The 21,219-nt window shown below is 26.7% G+C and overlaps 1 protein-coding gene across 1 annotated transcript; it reads left to right on the top strand.

Moving 5' to 3' along the window:
* The first annotated feature begins 114 nt into the window (after positions 1-114).
* LOC113551625 (palmitoyl-protein thioesterase 1) lies at positions 115-4,253 on the top strand. Its single transcript, XM_026953977.1, has 6 exons — positions 115-535; positions 1,164-1,276; positions 2,666-2,793; positions 2,861-3,019; positions 3,350-3,626; positions 4,040-4,253. The coding sequence occupies exons 1-6, from the start codon at positions 421-423 to the stop codon at positions 4,163-4,165; spliced, it is 918 nt and encodes a 305-aa protein (XP_026809778.1). The 5' UTR covers positions 115-420; the 3' UTR covers positions 4,166-4,253.
* The last annotated feature ends 16,966 nt before the right edge of the window (positions 4,254-21,219 follow it).

Here is a 21,219-nt window from a genome sequence, read left to right as displayed (position 1 = left end):
TAATATTATTATTACGACGTCGCGAAAGTAGTTGATAATATTATACTATCATCTATATGATGTATTTAATATGGGTACCTGCCAGAATAATATTATTATATACGTAGTAGCCGTCATGGGCACGGCCTTGCAAGACAATAATTATTAATTATTTAATAATATTGATAACGTTGGCGTTTACGTTTGAAATATTTCAAAAATTTGTCGTATTATTATTTATTACCTAATTAATAGTCAATATTTTGTGATTGAACACCGTGGTTTTCTTTGTGTCGTATATTTTATAAATAAATTATTGTTGGTCAAATTAGGCTTTTGACAAATGAGACATTATTTTTTTTTATATTTTACCGGAATGTTTTGATCGATTTTAGTTTACTTTAAACCAGTATATTAGATACCTCTTTAGATACTATTACTATGTATCGAATTGAAATTTTTTCACACACTTTAATTTCCATTTTTTTAACAATTTTGATTTGTACTAATCGAATCAATACTGGTTCACCCCCAGTCGTGTTATGGCACGGAATGGGTAAGCTCAATAAATAAATAAAGTACAATTGTTTTATAATTTGTCATATTAATATACATTATACCTAATAACTTATAACTCTTTTACATGGTATCATTTATTTTATACCTATTTGTCTGTTTTTGAAATGTATGAGAACTAATATATACTCATTTATAGATACTTAATTATATTTAAGAGTATAATTTTATAGATTCTAGTCAATTGATATGAATTTTAATTAATAACTGTTATGTTATTTAAATAAGTAATTGTTCGGGTGGACTAGTATAATATATCATTTTTTTTTTTTACTGTTAACGATTATTGAATTAATTACAAATAGAAGATTGTAGCTCTAAATCAGTTTTGAGTATATAGTATGTAATAGTTTATTTTTGTATATATTATTTATAACTAAATTGTTATTTAATTATAAATAAGTACATTTAATAATTATAAATTGAAAAATAATTTTTAAAATATAAATACATTTTTATTAAATATTTCAAGTTGGGCCAGGTTACTAAAATGTCTTAGTATTTTGACAGGTCAATCCGCCCTTGGGTATTGCATTATGATGTGTTAGAAGTTCTAATATTTTTTAAAAAATTTTATTTAAAATTACTTAATTATGTTTTTATTTTAGGTGATAGTTGCTGTAACCCATTAAGTCTTGGAAGAATTATTAAGGTTTTACAGAAGAACTTGGGAACAGATTCTTATGTGAAGTCGTTACAAATTGGAAAATCTTTTGAACAGGTCTCATGTAAATGTATTATTAATATTGTTTACTTTTTTAGTTATATATGTTAGGAAAATCAAAAAAAATGTGGTAATTTCCTGTTATACAAGACTACGGCTATTTTTGCGACTACCTCCCAAGACTGTTATCTAAGACTACCAAAATTTGCACACTTTCCTATTATCACAGACTACCTTAGTTTTATTTAATATTTATATTTGTATAATACAACTGCATATTTAATTCTTTGATATTTTTTTAATCAGTAGGTATTGTTGGGATGGCTATATTCAAATTATATATATAAAAAAGGATTTAAATACCCAGTAATCATTTGTAATGTATTTTACACAACACACACTACACATGTGGTATACAGTCACTAAAAACAATAAAATAATAATTATAATAAATACAAAAATAATAGTGGTAAAAAATGGTAAATCCACAAATAAAATAAAAAAGAAAGATGGCCACATTTACGAATTATATATATAAAAAAAATGTAATAATATTAGTGTCGTAAAATCATTTTAGATGTTTCTACATCAAAAAACTTTTGTATCATAAATTTTGAATCACCCTATATATAATAATTATGAATTGTTACGCTAGAACGCAGCGCGTGGATATCGTACAGCTAATTGTGGTAGTCGCGATAAAGGAGGTAGTTTTGGGTGGTAGTCACAAAAATAGCCGTAGTCTCATATAACAGGAAAGTACCAAAAGTGCTACTGGAATTATGTAAGAGTATTCTAGAGACTAAGGCTACTAAATTTGTCTTCATTATATTTCACTACGTGATTTTTTAAATTAAGATGAAATATTATTATTATTTTTTTATGTGATAAATAATAATTTAAACATCAAAATAGCCCAATCTAATAGGAATAAGAATGGGTAGTATGGGCGTTATTTATTCTAAAAAAAAAAATGATTTTACCAAATATCTTTTTTGCCAAAATTAAGTAAGGCTTTTATTTTTGTTGTTACTTTAATTAATTATAATTACTTAAAACTATTTTGCATTATTCATAGGTCAAAGAGGTAGTTTTCACTGACTTCTAAACATTTTATTTTTAAAAATGTATTATCAATTTTTATCAAGATATGTGTTGTTTCTGTCTAATGGCTAATGTATAATACCCACATTAAAATGTCCATTAAGAAGAATCTATTTAACTTTGTTATTTTTAGTATTAATGTAAATTGACTTATTATCAAATATAAAGGTAAAAATAGTATCCAGGGCTCTCTCATAAGTTTTTTTTTTTAAATATTTTAATGGGTATATAACCTTAAGTTTTACCATATCAATTAAAATTGAATTTGGTACCACAGTACTATGAAAACAGTATGATTTTAAATATTTCAGTAGTACTTATATACATTTTATAATAATATAGGATGTAAAGAACAGTTTTTTCATGAATATTAACCTTCAAGTTAAAGATGCTTGTAAACAAATATCTACAGATCAAAAGTTGACCAGTGGTTATAATGCGATTGGATTTTCACAAGGAGCCCAATTTTTGTAAAATTTAAATATTAAATTTACAAAAGTAATGAGTATTGTAATTTATGTATTATTGTTTTTTTAGGAGAGCAGTTGCACAAAGATGTCCTAATCCTCCAATGTTAAATCTTATATCTATTGGCGGCCAACATCAAGGAGTTTTTGGTATGCCAAGATGTCTTTATTCTAGTCATAAATGGTGTGAATATATAAGATTAGTTTTGAACAAAGAAGCTTATGCAAAGTAAATATAATTAATACTATGAAACTATTTTAATGATTTTGATTAACTTTAATGTTTATTATTTAAAAAAAAAAAATGATTTCTAATTATTATTAAATATTTTTATTACATACTAAATTACTTTATCAGTTATCAGCAACTCTTTTTATGTACTTTAAAAACAGATTAGCTTCAACATTTCCCCAATTATATTCATGAAATTACTTAACCAATATTTTGTAAAACAAAATATTACTATAAATAACTATTATTATTGCTTTTGTTAATTTCTGCTTTTTTATTGTTAAATATTTAAATGCTTATTATCAAATTATTATATTTTCTTTTTAGATGGGTTCAAGATTTATTAGTTCAAGCTGAATATTGGCATGATCCAATTAAAGAATCAGATTACATAAAGGGTAGCAATTTTTTAGCTGACATTAACAACGAACGCATTATTAATACTAATTATCGAGAAAATTTACTTAAATTAAAAAACTTTGTCATGGTGATGTTTACAAATGATACAATGGTTATTCCAAAAGAAAGTGAATGGTTTGCATTTTATTCACCAGGTCAAGATAAAGAAATTATGCCATTTGAAAATTCTGTAATTTATCTTACAGTAAGTAATGATTTCGAAGAACAAAAATTATTTTAATCATAATATTATGTAAACTCAGAAAATGTTGTCAGCTTGTTTAGAATGTACCACATCAATGGTATTAACGTTCATTTTTATTTTCATTAAATGTTTAAGTATTATGAACAATTATTAATTTTAACTATGCAAAGTATAGAAATAAAATTTTTAAAATTATTTTTACAATTTCATGAAAAAATACTAAAAATTAAATGATAATTTGAAGGAGAATTCTATTTTAATTTTTTAACGATAACTAATTTAAATGTTTTATGAAATTTATGAAAATGGTAACTTTAGGCCTGGTCTATATTGTGTATCTGTCGGCCCATAAATTGTATATCAAATTTTAAAATGTCATAAACTTACAGTTTGTTCATTTGTGTGTATATTAGGATCGACTGGGTTTAAAAGTATTAGAAGAAACCGGAAGATTACATTTTTTGTCAGTTCCTGGTAATCACCTTCAGTTTTCTGAAGAATGGTTTTTGAATGAAATTATAGATAAATATCTTAAGTAATAGCATACTAGTATTACAGAATTTTTGTAAATAATATTATTCAATTATATATATATGAAAAAAAAATAGAACTTTGTATAGATTTGATAATATTTTGTTATTGATTGAAAATGTCTTTAATGTAATATAATTTTAATTGTAAATGTAATGTTGATTGTATGTAAAAAAAACAATTTTTGTATTTTAATTTTATATTTTTGTATTTATACATATATTTTCTAAAGCTGAGAGAGAGGTTGCAGATTTGTAACATTTTATCTAAATATTTAATAAAAAAAAAAAATGATAAAATATTAATTTTATTATTATTTATAAAAATAAAACTTATAAATTTACAGATCACAGATGTTCTTTTTAAATGCCTGTTCAAAAGAGAAACTGTCTGGTTTTTGTGCTGTAAGTGACTTTTACTTGTAATTGCCATGTGTATTTTTTACTAAAAGGTCTATTATTCTGATTTTCGCAAAAAAAAATAAAGGCGGGCAAGTGAGTACCGCTTTTGTTGTACGGTAGGTATCAATTAGAACATTGTGATGAATAGGTAGGTGTAATATTCATTTGAAATCAATGTATGTGAAAATTAATTTTGAGTGGAAACAGTCTATCGCCTATATCACCAAGTATATTTCATGTTATGTTTTTTTATATTTTTAAAGTAAGTAATTTATTATACTATTAATAATTTAATATGTGAAAATTATTTAACTGTTATAGTCGTTTTCCAACTACCTATATAAAAATAAGAAAATTAAATTAGACTAAAAATAGATACTCTGTTTTTTTGGTTATTATGAAAAATACCAGGAATTTTGAATTTTGAATTCTAAAGTATAAACTAGATTCAATTTTATTTCCGTTTAATATCACATACAATATAACAAAAAAAAACTAAAATCAATACATTCATCATTCCGATCAAAATCTAAAAATATATTTTTTAAGAACTTTTATAGTATTATTTTATTATTTAATCACGGTCAAATCCTGATAGCTCCCCAATTTTGTCTGATTGATTTTAAAAGAAATACCTAACCGGGTGGGAGTCCAACATTTTTTTAAAATATAGATACTGAATTTGTATAATCATAAACTATATTCACCACTAAAATGTTTCTACTTTAAAACATTTCGGGGGAGGAGGAGTGGACCCTGCACCCTTCCTTAGGTATGGTCTTGATGCTCAGCCAGATAGCCCTCTTGTAATTTCAACTAATTTCTGCTTATACTAGCAACTTCTATTTTTTAGATCACCCTGAGAAAATTTCCATACACGCATACTTTTCTAATAAAGTTTTACCTAATACAGTGTTCATTCTAAATTCGCGTTTACAAAAGTCCACCGTTTAGTGTTTATAGTGCCGCAACTAGGTTTTGTAGAGCCCTGGTGCAAAAAATGTTATGGGGCCCCTATACCTGTATAATATGTGCATAAATAAAATCTTTGTTTACACCATTGTAAATTGTTTCTAAATACTACATACAATGGGCAATGGCAAACCCAGGATTTTAATACTGTGGCTCTGCGTCACTTACGAAAGGCCACTGTATAGAAGGTTTAACCAACTATGTATTTGTATTACAAAGTAGCTCGCGATTTATATTATACTTTAATACCAACATAATATAGGTAACTATAAGAGAAGATAAGTTTAAAAAATAATAATAATATAATATATTATTTATTAATTGTGCTCTAAATTGATATTTAATTAATAAATTTACTTGGGATATTTAAATAATTTCGAGAAGGATTTATATATTATACATATTATTGTTTTATTATAATTGTATACATAATATAGTTGTAGAAGAACTAGTAAAAAAAACATTCAATTTTACACCAAAGAGAATCAAAAGTATAATAAGCAAAAATACTACGTATTAAGTGAAAATAATGTAGTAGCTAGCCAGTAATTCATCGTCATGGTAACTACGCTATATAGATTAATCAACGTCCTAATAACTGACGCCAACGGGTATCAATACGGATGCGTTTCCGAATATCGTCAGTCTACTTTCAACCTTCAAACTGTTAAAAACTAAGAAAACCAGCGGAAGAATAAGAAGAAACAAGACCCAGACGATCGGCGGCAAACCCAGTAAGAGAAGAGAACAATAACCGAAAGCAGCTCGAAGTCAACAGATACCTATCAGCGGACGAACACCATCGACTACACCGGATCGTAGCAACACGATCAGACCGGAAGATCCTGTGGTGGGCCACATAAGACTCACCTGGTTGTTCGTCTCGACTGGCTCGGGCAGTGTCGACTGAGCGGCGCACTGCTTCGCCAGGTTCTACCCAGCTGCGACCACCGGCAGACATGGTCTATATACAGACCTGCCGCGAACACCAGACGAATGTCCTCACGGACGTCGGCCTGTCAAATCTTTGTGCGCTCCGCCAAACTGGTGACCACGACGCGACCCACCGTTGTCCGTATCTACGCCCTTCGGTCCTAGCCCTTTCGAGTGGCTCAAGGTAATCACACCGCTTGTGGCAATACGGTATGGCATCGGCGGGGAACATATGCGAAGTTCCTCACCCCGGTCCTCACCCGTCCCAGACACGTGGTGGGCCACATAAGAGTGCGCACTGGCGCGGGGCACTATCTGGTTGTTCGCCTCAGCTGGCTCGGGTAGTTGCGGTAGTGCCGACTCGGCGTCGCACACCACACCAATGTCCTCACGGACGACGGCCGGTGAAATCTTTTTGTGCGCCCCGTCAAAATACTAACGACAGAATTGTCGACCAAACGTCGTGAACTAGTACGGAATTAGCCGATAGCCTATCACAGCGGACTTCAGTAACGGCGTGTTGACCGACGGCTGTCATATTATCGACGTGCACCGCTCAGAGCTAATCGATTATCGGGATCGTCATGCCTATGACGACCGACAAACGTTCTCGAAGTGCCGTCGCGTAGGGTAAAGTGTACGCTGCAGACGTCTGCGGCATCACGCCACACGACTGAATGCGCGTCGATCAACGACAACTATTTTCCCTGCCGGGCGGTTAATTCCGACCCGTTGCTCTCTCACGGGGAAGACATAAAATCGCCCTTTTCAGGGCCACCAAATTCTACATTATCCCTCGAGGGCGCGCCTGTCTCGGCCGCACAATTTTTAACATATTTATTATTTACGCTTATTATTTAATAAAACGTGAACAAGGGTATTTTTGACGTTTTCAGTCGCTATTTACTTTATAGTTTATAGCTATGCATAACATGGCCGAAAATAAAAATACAAAATATTATTTAAGTATAATAATAACGATTGAAATATTAATTCCACTTTATTTATCAATACTATTTATCCTATACATGTATACGGTATACCCATAGTGGTTCTTTATGAATATTATTGAATTATATGTGAAAAAAATAACTTTGTATAAAAATATCGTTAAATCAATAATAAATAAGTATTAAGTATAGTAACGAAATGAATGTTTAATAATCAATTTATCATTATTTTGGTTAACATGACAACGAGTTAATCGTGGTCTGCGTGGACGGCTGAAAGAAAGAACAACAGGCATACATTATAATTTATAAGAATTTCATATAAAATTTAATTTGTTATATTACAAATAGAAATGTTAAGATAAAACCCTGTGATGAGATAGAAATATATGTATAATATATATATCTATATAATAATTAAACGTATTACATTATAATAGTGCAATGTTGTACAAAGAAGCTTAGAACTTGTCACATTAATTTTTTTTTGTTAATGTAGGACTAGGTAATATTAATATTCTTGGTGTGATGACTTGATTATTTGAAATTAATAGTTTAATACGAACACTTCTAAGTTATTAATATTTTTTTTTCTTGAAAATGTATTATTGATATATTGTGAAAAATCTAAAATTGTAAAATTTAAAGATACAATTATTATCTGAGCATATTGGAAAATTGTATGGATATAAATGATATAATTAATTGACATCGCCACCAACTCTTTGGTAGGTACATCTAAAACCATCTGTCACAAGTCCTAGTTTTTTGAATAATATTTGCGTTTTGCAAACAAATTATTGCCGATACGTTATTAAAAATGTGTCGGAAATTCATGTTTTTTGTTTTAGTACTACACTATTACGGTGTTTTCAGTATATTATATGTATATTTTAGTGATGATGGCGAATGAATAACTGAGGTAGGTATTAGGTACTCCACATAGTCCATAACCATATTATATACGGTACCCGCTGTCAGTTGTATAGCGCTGTTATACCTATCTTGTATAATTAATTTTACCAAGCATTGTTCTTAAAATATTTAATATGTAAGTGAATTTCATACAAGTAACAAGTATCTAACGTTTATAATCTGTACACTTTTTTTATCTGTAATTTAATATTATATACATTTTATAATAAATGATTAGAACATTGAAAACACGAGAGATGTAAATGGCGAGCATCAACTAAACCGAGGGGTGGGCGAATACTTTCTTGGCGGGGGTCATTTAGGTTAGTACTAAAAAATTTTCTTTTCATAAAGCAGTCAAAATATATAATTAACAAAATCTTTACTTTTTATGTAATACAGTTTTTAAGAGGCAAGGTGAAGCGAGTATAACAATATCTTAATTATTACATTTTGATAGATTTAGGTTCAGGAGTATTTAAGAAATATATTAATTTTTTTTGGTGAAAATCGGAATGTATTAACCTTTGGCGGAAAACGGTTATGTCCTTTCAATAGCTCTATACTTTTACTTAGCCACCTCTATAATTTCCAAAGCCTATAAATATACAGTACTCTAACAACTAATGAGTTTCATTAAATAAAAAAAAAAATATAAGTGCTCTAAAATTCGACGCTTTTATATTACTTTGGCTATGTCGGTGGGTATGATGGTGCGAAATAATACTGTAACCTTGAAACTGCAGACAGTTAGTAGTAGTTATATAACACATAATAATAGGTATGATATAATTGTAACGTTTTTTAAAATTATTCAAGTCTGCATGCACCTATACGACAAGAATTACGTGTTTATTTATAAATATTATGATTAAACAAAATATGTTTATTTATTATTATAAAGTATTTCTAAGTAGTGTATTACAAGGGCGTATTTTATTTTTAGGAGAGAACATTCACACTTAAATTATTAAATTTATTTGTTTGGGATAAAATTTAATTTACCTATTATACTATTTTGTAATAATAACTAGTTTGTCAATAATTATATAATACAATAAGACTATGTGTTTTCAAAATATTTTAATTACATAATAACAATAATTATTATCGTTTTCAAAATAAATTATACCTATTCATTAAGGTAGGTACTAAGAAAATCGTTATACTTATACAGAATATATATTATAATATTCATAAATGCTGAAAATATTTAAACGTTTGTTATATTGCAGTGATGAGTGATGTGAAACCGGGATTGGTAAATAGGGTCCCGAATTAATACCTAACGTTATTGTCTTTGAACAACTTAGTTTATAAATGAGTAATTCATAAGCGACAATTATTAAGCATTTAAGCCTCATCAAAGCATTTTATCGACTACTTATCGCGTGCACAAAAAAATAAGCACACATTGTAGTATTATTGTACCATTAATCTCTCTCCGTTTAGAATCTATAAAAAAGAGAAGTTAAGCTCTAATATTGACTAATTAACGTAAATTGATGTTTCGTTGTAAAAATAACAATTCGAAACTGGTTTTCCGTAATATTTATGATAATAAACATTAAACATGATAAAATATTATATTTTGAATTTTAATCACGCGTGCTGTTTGTTTGAACGTGTGTGGCAATGTAGGGTATAAATGTACAACTCGTCCAGTTCATCTACGGACTTGAAACCGTTACTTTGTATATAAAAAAGCATACAGTGTACCAAAAAACTATGGTTTATTAAAAAAATATCACAATTCCACTCTCTACTGGGGTCAAAAAAATATAATGGGTGTATAGGTCTTTTCACGAGTCGAGATATTTCTTTCAATATATTTTACTTGTAATTTATGGACTACTGTTTTTTACTTTTTGATAAAAATGTATTTTTTTTTTGTTTTTCGTGAATAAATTAATTTTACTTGTTAAAAACCATCGGTATAACGTTATTGTCTTAGGTTAAGTTAGGACAGTTAGGTATAGCTTTGTCTAAATTATAAATTATATAATAAATAATAATGAATGACTAATGAGCCTCTTATGTAAATAATAATCACCTTATTTCATGGCATTGTATCATAACATTGAACATACTATTATCTTTAATCATACGTTAATAAATATTGAAGTGATGATATTTTTTAATTTTGGTCCTTCGACTGATCAAATTATTCAATTGCCAGTTACTTATTGGTATGTACCTATATTGCGTATGTTTTTTTTTTTTTTGTAACCAAAGAACTGTAATTTTATTAATATAAAATAAATGCTATAGGATGAGGTGGAAGTTATGCAAAAGCAATTACCATCTGTTATCGTGGTTCGAATACAAAAAAAGCACTGCACGTGTATGTAATATGTATTGTATAATGTAATTTTTAAAAATATAATAATTACTAATTAGACTAATAGATAGGTATTATTGTATACGGTCATACTCATGTATCTTACTTTAGAGGTTATCCAGTTTGAAATGTCAATTAAAAACTGTATAATTTCAACTTCCAAGTGACGAAAAATAGGACCAGAAGAGTAATACTTTTAATGGAAAATTTTGGTGGGCCTGAATCATTGTGTAATACGATGTTAGGCCTTGTATAAAGTTACGTGAAAAAGATATATGATTCATGATGTGAACAATCTGGTGGTTATTTTTGTGCAGGTACATTTTGATTGGTATACTGTCTTCTATAGGTAGATACTTATTATATTAAAAAATAATATTTTAATAATAGGTATAAAATTATATGTACTTATGTATAATGACGATATATCAAACAATTGGGATAAACCCATACCTATAAAATCGTTAATAAATGTATTTTAAATGATGATTTATGGCACAGAAAAGGGAAAAATACTTTGATTCGTCACCATCCAACTAAACCATTATTGATAAGTACCTAGCACGGTTTTCTACTGTAGACAACCATGGTATCTAATAGTTTATGAGTTATTATTATTATTAATTTATTTATTATAAAATATTCGGGTTTCCTTTTGTTTTATATATAGTATTAGAGTAAATAGTATAGGTAACAATGCAGATTATAGCCGAGTTGGTTCCTGGGTTGTTAAGAAGGGTACATCCGAGTTGGTTCTCAAGTTCTCGGGTTAAAGAATTTTCAGTTTTCCTTCCCATTTTAGACAGACTTAGGACAGTCCACATAATATTATACGGGTTAAAAATTGTGATTTTTTAATCACGGTAGATATTAAGTAATAAAAATAATAATTAATAATAATATTAATGTTTTTTTTTTAATTATAAATATAAAATAAATATTAATACTCATATCTTTTACACAAACATAACACAATTACGCACTTTTTACATTTTTTATATTTGAAAAAATACGAACATTTAAATAAATATCAATTCCTAAATTTTACCAACATTAATAATAACGTAATACGTATTCGTTAAATTATTACGACAATAATAATAATTAATAATTTAAAAAAATAGTCAAAAAAATCAAGTTCTTATAAATTTTTACCACAAAAACGTGGTCCTAGTGTAAGCAAATAGTCATTTAAAGATATGTCATTATTTTTATATTTTTTCTAAATATTTATTATACTTGTAATATTTTCTTCTTGCTCTTTACGAGGCTTGTTAATATTTTGTTGTTTTATACTATATATTTTTAAGTAAGATTCACTTTGAATATCCAATAAAATATGTAATATGTATAACTTGATGAAAAGATAGATGAGTTGTATAAAACTAAGCATTATAGTGGCTATACAAAGATTCTGGGCCATTGGTTGTTCTTGCCTCTGTTGAAGGTTCAGTGGCCTATAAAATCGGAGGAAAAGCAGCATCAGGTCTCAGGTGATATATAATTATTTAGTATACAATCAGTGAATTCAAAATTATCAGTAGGGCTATTTTCAATTAAATACGCAAAAGCATCTTCTACATCTTCCGAGAGTAAAAATCCAAGTGCAAAAAATTGTTTTAACCAAACACCTAGTTCAGATTTTTAATTATAGTTATTTAATAAATTATTGTCACTTTGAATTTTTCTAAACCAAGATTGGCCTAAATAAAAATCTGCAGACCATTATTTTGCTGTTTGGGAAAAAATGTTTATATTTAAATGTTTGTGTTTGCTCAAAGAAAAAAGGTAAAAGGTGCGCAATCATGTTGTATTTTCTCAAATATAAAAAGGTAAAAAGTGCGCAATCGTGTTACATCGCAGTTCAGATATGTGTTGCTTGGAATGTCGGGAACTAATTCGAATTTCAATTTTCTGGTATGGAAATCAATTAGGATGCAGTCTCTTAATTATTCACGACTAATAATAGATTGAAAACTGTAAAACACCAAGTACGGGGTGATACCAAATAACAATGATAGTCATCAGTAGGGCTAGGATTTCTATGCAGTAAAAAATTATAAAATATGCATTTTATTTACCAACATATGCAAAAAGAATTTGTTTTTAAATACTAGTTTATATTATTATTTGTTAATTATTGTTATTACATTCTATTATTATATGTTTTTTAAATTTTCAAATGTGAACGACCAGCTATATCAGACCAAAATAATAGATTTATATTGGCTAAAACTCCTTTACCCAATTTTGTTGGAGCATATTTAAATGATGCAATTTGTCTCGGATTGCTAGATTTAAAGAACTATTAACATCTTTTTCTTACGTTTCATATTCACCGTTTATAATGCTACAAATTATTAGAAGTGTTTTGAATCTCTTATTCTTCTTTAGTACTAAGTCCATTTTAGTTTAGATAAGTAGTATATATTTACAACAATTCGATAAATAATCCAATAACTATAGACATTCATTAAATAAATACCATTTAAAATTAATAAGATTTTCAACAATTTATATTTTTGGAATTATATGCATTGTGTTCAAAATATGCAAAAAAAAATGTTCTATTTAGTCGAGAATAAGCCAGCCAAATTGTGGACATATATTACAACCAATCAATTGAAACATGCGAATGCATAGAAGTCCTAACTCTAGTCATCAGTAACCAGTACCTATATTATTTACGGGATGTGAGTGTTGAATTAGCTAATGCGTTGATTTTAATGTTATCTTTATCTTTAGATTTAACCAACCCATCATGATACAAGATTTAAAGATATAAATACGACTTTTAGTAACATATATTATAATACTACACGTGTATTTTAAATATAGCCCGTTGGACGGTATAATTCTATGGTGTCACGCGTAAAATACAACTTAAATACAAAAGTAATTATCCGACAACAAGTTTTAGACCGACAAAATTCTTCTTCTCTAAGCACAATATTTCCACACAATAAAAATAATCTGTTTTCACCTTTTAAATGTTGACGAAAAATACCGTATTTATATATTTTAAAATTTTTAGTTCCAGTATAAACGACTTATGAGGAAAATTAATATATAAATACAATACAATTGTTTACAATACTTTTAGTTTGTGATTTTGAAATTTTTTTAAACAATTTGAGTTTCATACGCTTATTTTTAATATTTTTTTTATCAAGATATAAGAATAACGTATGTGGATCTTATACTAAATATTCAAAAATTTGAAACCAGCGAATACTTTTTATCAAAACTAATTTCAAATGCATATAGGAGCTTAAAAATAGTATCAATATTTAAAAAAATTATACTATACCTATGTCGCCATGTCAGAAAAGCAAAAATAAAAATTTGTGGAAAATTTTAAATATGTACTGTTATTTGTCATTGATTTATAATAAAAAAAAGTGGTCGTGGCGAATAGTTATTATACTGGAAAATATCCAATGTCGTATAAATTTGAACTTCATAAAAAAACCAATGTGATTTTTCGATCAATTTTTCAATTTTATTGTAGGTAGGAAAATTAATGAGGAATCTTTTTTATGCATTTTAACTAAAAAATAATTCGTAAAAACCCTTATAAAAAAAAAATGTCTATAAATGTTAATTAATTTTTAATTGATAAATTAATTTATGAGGAAACTCATAAATATATTACATTTTCAAACATTTTTACTCAGTGAAAAAATTTTTATAGGCATTTATAGAGAATAATAATTCTAAAATCTCTATAAACTGCTCAACAATTTTTTATTTAATTGAAAAATAAAAATTTAAATATTTGTTGACATTTTAAGTATTAACTATTATTTGTATTGAATTAAGAAAAAAAAAATGATTTGGTATTACCATGCAGGTTTTGAGTAAGAATTCCAGTTTTCCTTAACTTTTTTTGTTTGTTTTTTAAATTATTTTGATTATTTTTGACTCCCCTGAATACCAACTAAATTAAACCTGCTACTAGAAAGCACCTCTAAAATTTAAAATCAAAATTTTGTACTGCCTTAAGAGGTAAAGATAGGCAGAAAAAAAACACATCATTATATTATAAAATCAATATATTCATTGTTTTAAAAATAACAATTTGAGGAAATGCATTTTTAAAGAATAAACGAAGATGAGTATAATTGGTGAATCTACACAACTAATATCACTATACCAATTAGTACTGAAAAAACGAATAATAATATTAATACAAACAATATGAATAATAGGAAGTGCCATAATTATTATCATAATAATTGTTAAGAGTTCTATACCCGTCTTATAAGTACACACAATTTAATGCATAACTATAAGTTGTTGACCATGGAATACCGGTTAATTGTCTGTAACCGTTGGTCACTCAAAATTTTATTAAGTAACTTACTAAAAATGAGTGAGTTCTAAAAATGTTATCGAATAAAGGTATTATAATATATTTATGTATAACACGTCACGATTATTTTCTTGTTTATTTATTTAAATAATCAGAGCTCAATTTCTTTGTAATATCTTAGTTCGTATAATTTATATGCATTTTCATATTATTGTTTATGTATACAAATACCAATTGTAATATAGCTTTGAAATACAGTATTTGCGTATAATTTTAAATTATCCGTTAAAAGATACATATTTATTTTTATAAGTACGTTTCAAGAGGACGTCGAAGGTACCCTTATGTGTTGTCCTCTCCGTTTTATTAATTCACAATATAGTGAATTTTATGTTCAATATAATCAACCGAACTCTGTTATTAATTTTTAACAATAGAATAATTAGACCCTTAATCAAATGTTAAGGTAAGGATCTCATGTAGAGAACTCGTAGGATTTTCGTTATTTTTATTTTTAAGTAAATTATGATTATTAAAGAATTTAAAATTTTAAAATATTAAAATAATAGAGAAAAATGGAATATGTTGAATTTTAAATTTGTTGTGTTATGTGTTAATTATATATTTATATCACGAATCCGAGTAAGACATCTTCTTAATACTATCATGTATTGTCTTTATATTACAAACGTTTAACATTGCAAATATTCGTTTAGTAGATCTGATTTTGTATTGTTAGTTTTAATTTTATTGAATGCATTGGCATAGGCGTATTATAAAACTTCAGTATTCTTATATTCAACATACTCAGAACTCGCTTAAAAATTAAAATATTATACAAAACTGGTGTGATATCACAGATTGCCTTTAAAGTTTGATAACGGTAAATTCACAATCTATGAATTAAAGCTAATACCTGAAAAAAATCGTTTCTACTTAACACAAATTTTAAAAGACAGAGATAACATATATGGATGTAGCTTCCTCTTAAGAGATTATATAACAAGACAATTTTAATCCCGTAATATAATACAAATTTATTTAAATGTCGCCATTTAACTTATTATTAAAATGCATATGCATTACCTAATAATTCATGTACAATTTTATTCATATTAATATAAGCTAAAATAATTTAGTTATAAAGAATTAATATAATATGAAAAACTAACATTTTTAAAGAGCTATACAAAGAATGTGGAGAGGTCACTGCCCTCTTCGCCTTCTCCCGAAGACGCTCTTGCATCTTGTCTCTAGTTTTTACCATTTAACATAATAATATATAAAGTATTCTAACCAGTTTCATTTATTAGAATAAATATTGGATAGGTATGTAGTAAAATTGCATTGCTTACAAATAGGGCTATACAAAATAATAATAAAAAAATGTGACTGATTATTATTTAATATATGCACTGCACTAAATATTCCGAAACATGTAAAACAATTAAAAATAAACTTACAAAATTGCAACTGAATAGTTAGAATCATTCCTATATATTATTATTATAAAGTATATAATATATACGTAAAATATACGAATTGTTATATCATATGATTAGTGTATTAAACTAATTAATAAATAATTTTCATAAAAATATAAGATTAAATACATTATGCTGTTTTTGCATATGTACTTGTATAAAAACCCAAATCCATAATTTTTTTCAAAAATATGCTATACAAGCATATTTACAGTTATATTATGCTACGGAAGATTTCGTAATAACCTGTTGGTCACCTGGTGAGATAATTTTTCACATCAATATTATTTTATATATATCATTGTTTATTAATCGGTTTCTTAACTTAAACATCCATACATTGTTTAAATAACAAATAATTTGAAAATAATTATTGTACATTAACGGACATTTCAATCGACTATCCATTATTGTCATAAATCGTTTAATGTGAATATATTATGCTGTTATGAACAATATTATGCAGCAAATACTAATAATATTATAACGCTCAACAGCTTAATTTTCAATGATTTATGATAAAATTAAAAAAATATATAGAAAATATATGAAGAACAAATATATTTTTTGACAAGATAAACATAACAAAAATAAAATAATAATAATAATATATTAGTTTTGAAATGTGATCATACTCAACACAAATTACATAATAAGCGTTTTTATTAATTTAAAAGTATACAAATTAGAAGTGATCATCGATGGGTTACAATATTGTATAATTCAATCAAATTTGTATATCAATTATTTTGAATTTTAAATGAAATTCATCAATATGATAAATCATTAAATGCCCAGACCTAGTTAAATTTTCGATTTAAGATGATATCATTTTTTTTCTTCATCAAAACTAAAATAAAAAATATATTTTTTTTATATACAGTGTATCCCGCAACACGCAAGGATTTAACCATTGCGATATTTCCCGGAATAATGGAGATATCATAATAATGTTTTTTTAAGAGTCTCAAAGAGACAAAGACTACGCAAGTATTTTAATTTAATTTAATGTTTTAATAAATAAAATGTTTAAATGTTAAAATTTTCAGAAAAATAAACTACAAAATAAATATAAATACCAATAAATAGTTAGTGTGAAATATTCAAATTGATAATAATGTATATTGAATATGATGAAGAAAAACAATAGATCAGCTTTACAAAGAAGTAAGTATAAAATAAACTTTTTATAGGTATCTACTGCTATACAGTTATATTCTAATCTGTATTCATATATATTTTAGAAACATCCATATTTGTCCCTAAAATTATGCAATAAAATCATTAAAAACAGTTACATCATTATAATATTATGTTATATACCAGGGGTGGCCAAATTGCGGCTCTCTTCATCGACGTATGCGGCTCGCGGTCTTATTTACAAAAACCAATATTTTAATTTTTTTGCATATCATTATAAAAAAAAAAATGTTTATATTATTATTATTATTTTATAATTTCGTATTTTGTAATTGGATATGTTTATCGGATGTTAGCTATCTTTATTATTTTTGTGGTATAATAGTACAGATCAGATAATTTGGCTCTTGATATAATTGCATTAATATATGTGTCTCGCGTACATATAGTCATGTTGACCACCCCTGTTATGTACTAACGTATAAAATAATGCAAAATACGATTTTAGATTTCAAATGGGCATATCTTGAATAAAATTCTTCGGTATTCAAAATGATTAAATTTACAGTCCTGTTATAATAGTAAGCGTACATTATTAATTTATGACTACTTTATGTCATAAACACCACGGGTATCTACTACGATATACAGCGAGTTTAAGAAAGAAAACATATTTATACATAAAAATATAATATATTGTAAATACTCCTTCTCCTTCGTCGACTCCGATTCAAACATTTTAATAGAATGTCGCACACCATGTTTTGTTATTTTACAATATTGTTTGATCAAACCTAGGATATTATACGTCATAATATACATTGGTCAACACAAAGGTAGGGTTGTCTTAACCGGTTTTATTAAAAACAAATTGTACCTACCCATTGACGGACCCGGACATAATGCATATCAAGAAAATCGGCTCACTTCAATCATGGACGTTCTATAACTACCGTAAATACGCAGATATTAAAATCGAAACTCGATCAACCAGATATTTTATGTGTTCGTGATTTAATTCGTTTCAAGTATTCACCATTAATGTGTGATTGTTTTGTGTTTAACTTTTGCACCTGCGGATATTATTATGTTTTGGCGGTGGAACACATAAATTTTTGATTCCATCAACTGGATTATTTTTTTTTTTAGTTGTTTAAGCAGTGTTAACTCATTATTAGATTTAATAATATATGCAGTTTTCTGTAGTTATCATAATTGAATAAAATAAAAATATACCTATTAGAATGTATAATATATTGTTTCACGGTTATTAATAACTATTTAATTAATTAATTAATATGTATTTGCATTCTATGCTAATATAATTATATATACAGTATTACTTCTGTCTGTATACCTATGATGTGCAATAAATTATAAATTATATAAGTATTTAATACGTTAGCGTGTGATATGGCGGGCCCATAGGTAGTTGTAATTTCACGGTCGGCTGCGAGGCTGTAGTAATAGATCCGCGTAGTGAGTGCCATCATTTTTCGTCACTCTGTTGTTGATCTTTGAGAAAATTGCTGATGGCAAGCATCAGCGATCCTAAATCTAGGGTTTTGAAATTCTGCTCAGGAATTGTTTGAGATAAATTTCTTATTATTACTTAAAACTACATACATATACATATTATACTAAATACATATGCATATACGTAACCTAAAATCTATCGATATAATATTTTAGAAGTATTTATTATAATTGGTAGGCATTTTAGATAGATTTTTTTTTACTATCATTAAGTCATAATACATTTTAATATTTTATAGTAAAATATTACGTGTTTATTGACTTTTCATTGTAAATAAAATAACATATAGTGTTAGTAACTGGCTAAATTACGCCAAGTTAAACAAAACATTTTATCTAATACAAATTTAACGTATACACATAATAGTATTATATTTATTACATTTATTTATGTAAAGCACCTATTGGACATTTAGTAATAATAATATACAAATAATAAACTAAACTTTTTTTAAATTTAATTATTGTAGTAGGTACGGTTATGTTAAGGATAAAACTACTAGAAAAACATAAAAAAAGGAAGTCTAATGTGAGTAAAACTCGTTACAATGTGCCTGACCTTAAACTTTGAAGTACGCATACATCTACCCGCGCAATATGGAGGTGGCTTTATTAATTATTTATGTGTGCCAATTATTTAAATTAATAACATATACTTTAGCTGTACCTCGATATGCGAGTATAAGTAAGTCCGTAATAGTATAACAATAATACTATAGAAGCGGAAAGTCTGCAACATACAAACGATAAATATATATATAATATAAATTAAATATATAGATTATAAATTCAATATAATATATTATAGGTAGTAGGTAGGTACCTATACACACCAGGAAAAACTACAAATAAAGCCGGATTTCATATACAAGTAGTTGAAAGGTTTTTGACCAAAAATTATTTTGATTTTTGCATAAAAACATGTTATACTTACAAATACAACAACAGCTTAGCTAACAATAACCTTGCTTAGCTGATAAAAAACTGATCATTTTATACACGCACATATACGCGTTGAAAATCGTATCTATTTATATAATTGATAAAAAGATAATTTTTTAAGTACAAGTAGTATATATGCAGGGGCGTATGCTGTTTTATTTTAGGAGAGGCCGGTAAAAAAATAAATAAATATGTATACCAAAAAGTATAAAATTGAAAATAATGATAAAGCTTTTAGAAAATAAAACCAGAGCGTAGCTAATTACTCTGCTGTATAGTAGGTGTTAAGTATACCTCATAATAATGAAGATTGGATTGTGTAAAACCTAATTCTGTAATAAATTTTTTAAATTTGAATTCAATATAGATAATCACATATGAAAAATGATTCAGAACGGAGATAGCCTATTAGCCAAGTGACGGGCGATGCGAGGGTAGTTATGCGAGTCTAAAGAATAATAATTTTTTTTTTTAATAGGTACTTGAGGTAGATTTTGTTGGCTTAAGCTTAAATATTTTAGCAAAAAGTGTTACATTTGCTTGATTTATTTATTTAGTTACAATTCCAACTCCTCACAAATATTTTTAAATTATTCAAAATAAACTAAATTCTTTAATTTTTGTTTAAATTTCAACTAAATGTTAATGCTAAATTTTTATAATAAAAATTGAGTTTGTATTAATTCTTGAATAATTAAACTTCAGTAAAAACTTCTTAAAAAGAAAAGGAACCTTGTAAAGTTGCAAAAAAATTTCAAAACTTGGCATTTGGCAATAAAAATAAAAATTGATTTTCAATGAGGCTCTAATGATTTTGGTTATAATTTGAGTTTCAAATATTTATAAAATATGTATGTTATGTCTCTTATGTATGTTTTGTATTTTTTTATTGTTACGAGAACAACTTTTATTTTAATATCTTACATACAATGTTCAAGCATTTTGGCCAAGCCTAAAATTTGTTATTAAATAATATAAATGTTTCAAATGCCTAGAAAGTAGAAACACCTTAAAATTAGGTAGTCTAAATACTCTAAAAATTTCATTGAGTATAGAAAATTATAATTTAAGTTATATTGTAATATTTAAGATATTACGATCAATATTTTTTTGAATTACAATAAATTTGTTTA

The sequence above is a fragment of the Rhopalosiphum maidis genome, chromosome 2 (assembly GCF_003676215.2).
Source record: "Rhopalosiphum maidis isolate BTI-1 chromosome 2, ASM367621v3, whole genome shotgun sequence".
NCBI classification, from domain to species: Eukaryota; Metazoa; Arthropoda; class Insecta; order Hemiptera; family Aphididae; genus Rhopalosiphum; species Rhopalosiphum maidis.
Note: the sequence above shows the minus strand (reverse complement) of the source record. Positions and strands in the feature narration are given on the sequence as shown.

Coding starts and splice junctions, on each gene's coding strand:
- LOC113551625 (XM_026953977.1), top strand. CDS start 421: ATGTATCGAATTGAAATTTTTTCACACACTTTAATTTCCATTTTTTTA. Junction 1,277..2,665: donor TTGGAAAATCTTTTGAACAG/GTCTCATGTAAA, acceptor ATAATAATATAG/GATGTAAAGAACAGTTTTTT. Junction 3,627..4,039: donor ATTCTGTAATTTATCTTACA/GTAAGTAATGAT, acceptor TGTGTATATTAG/GATCGACTGGGTTTAAAAGT.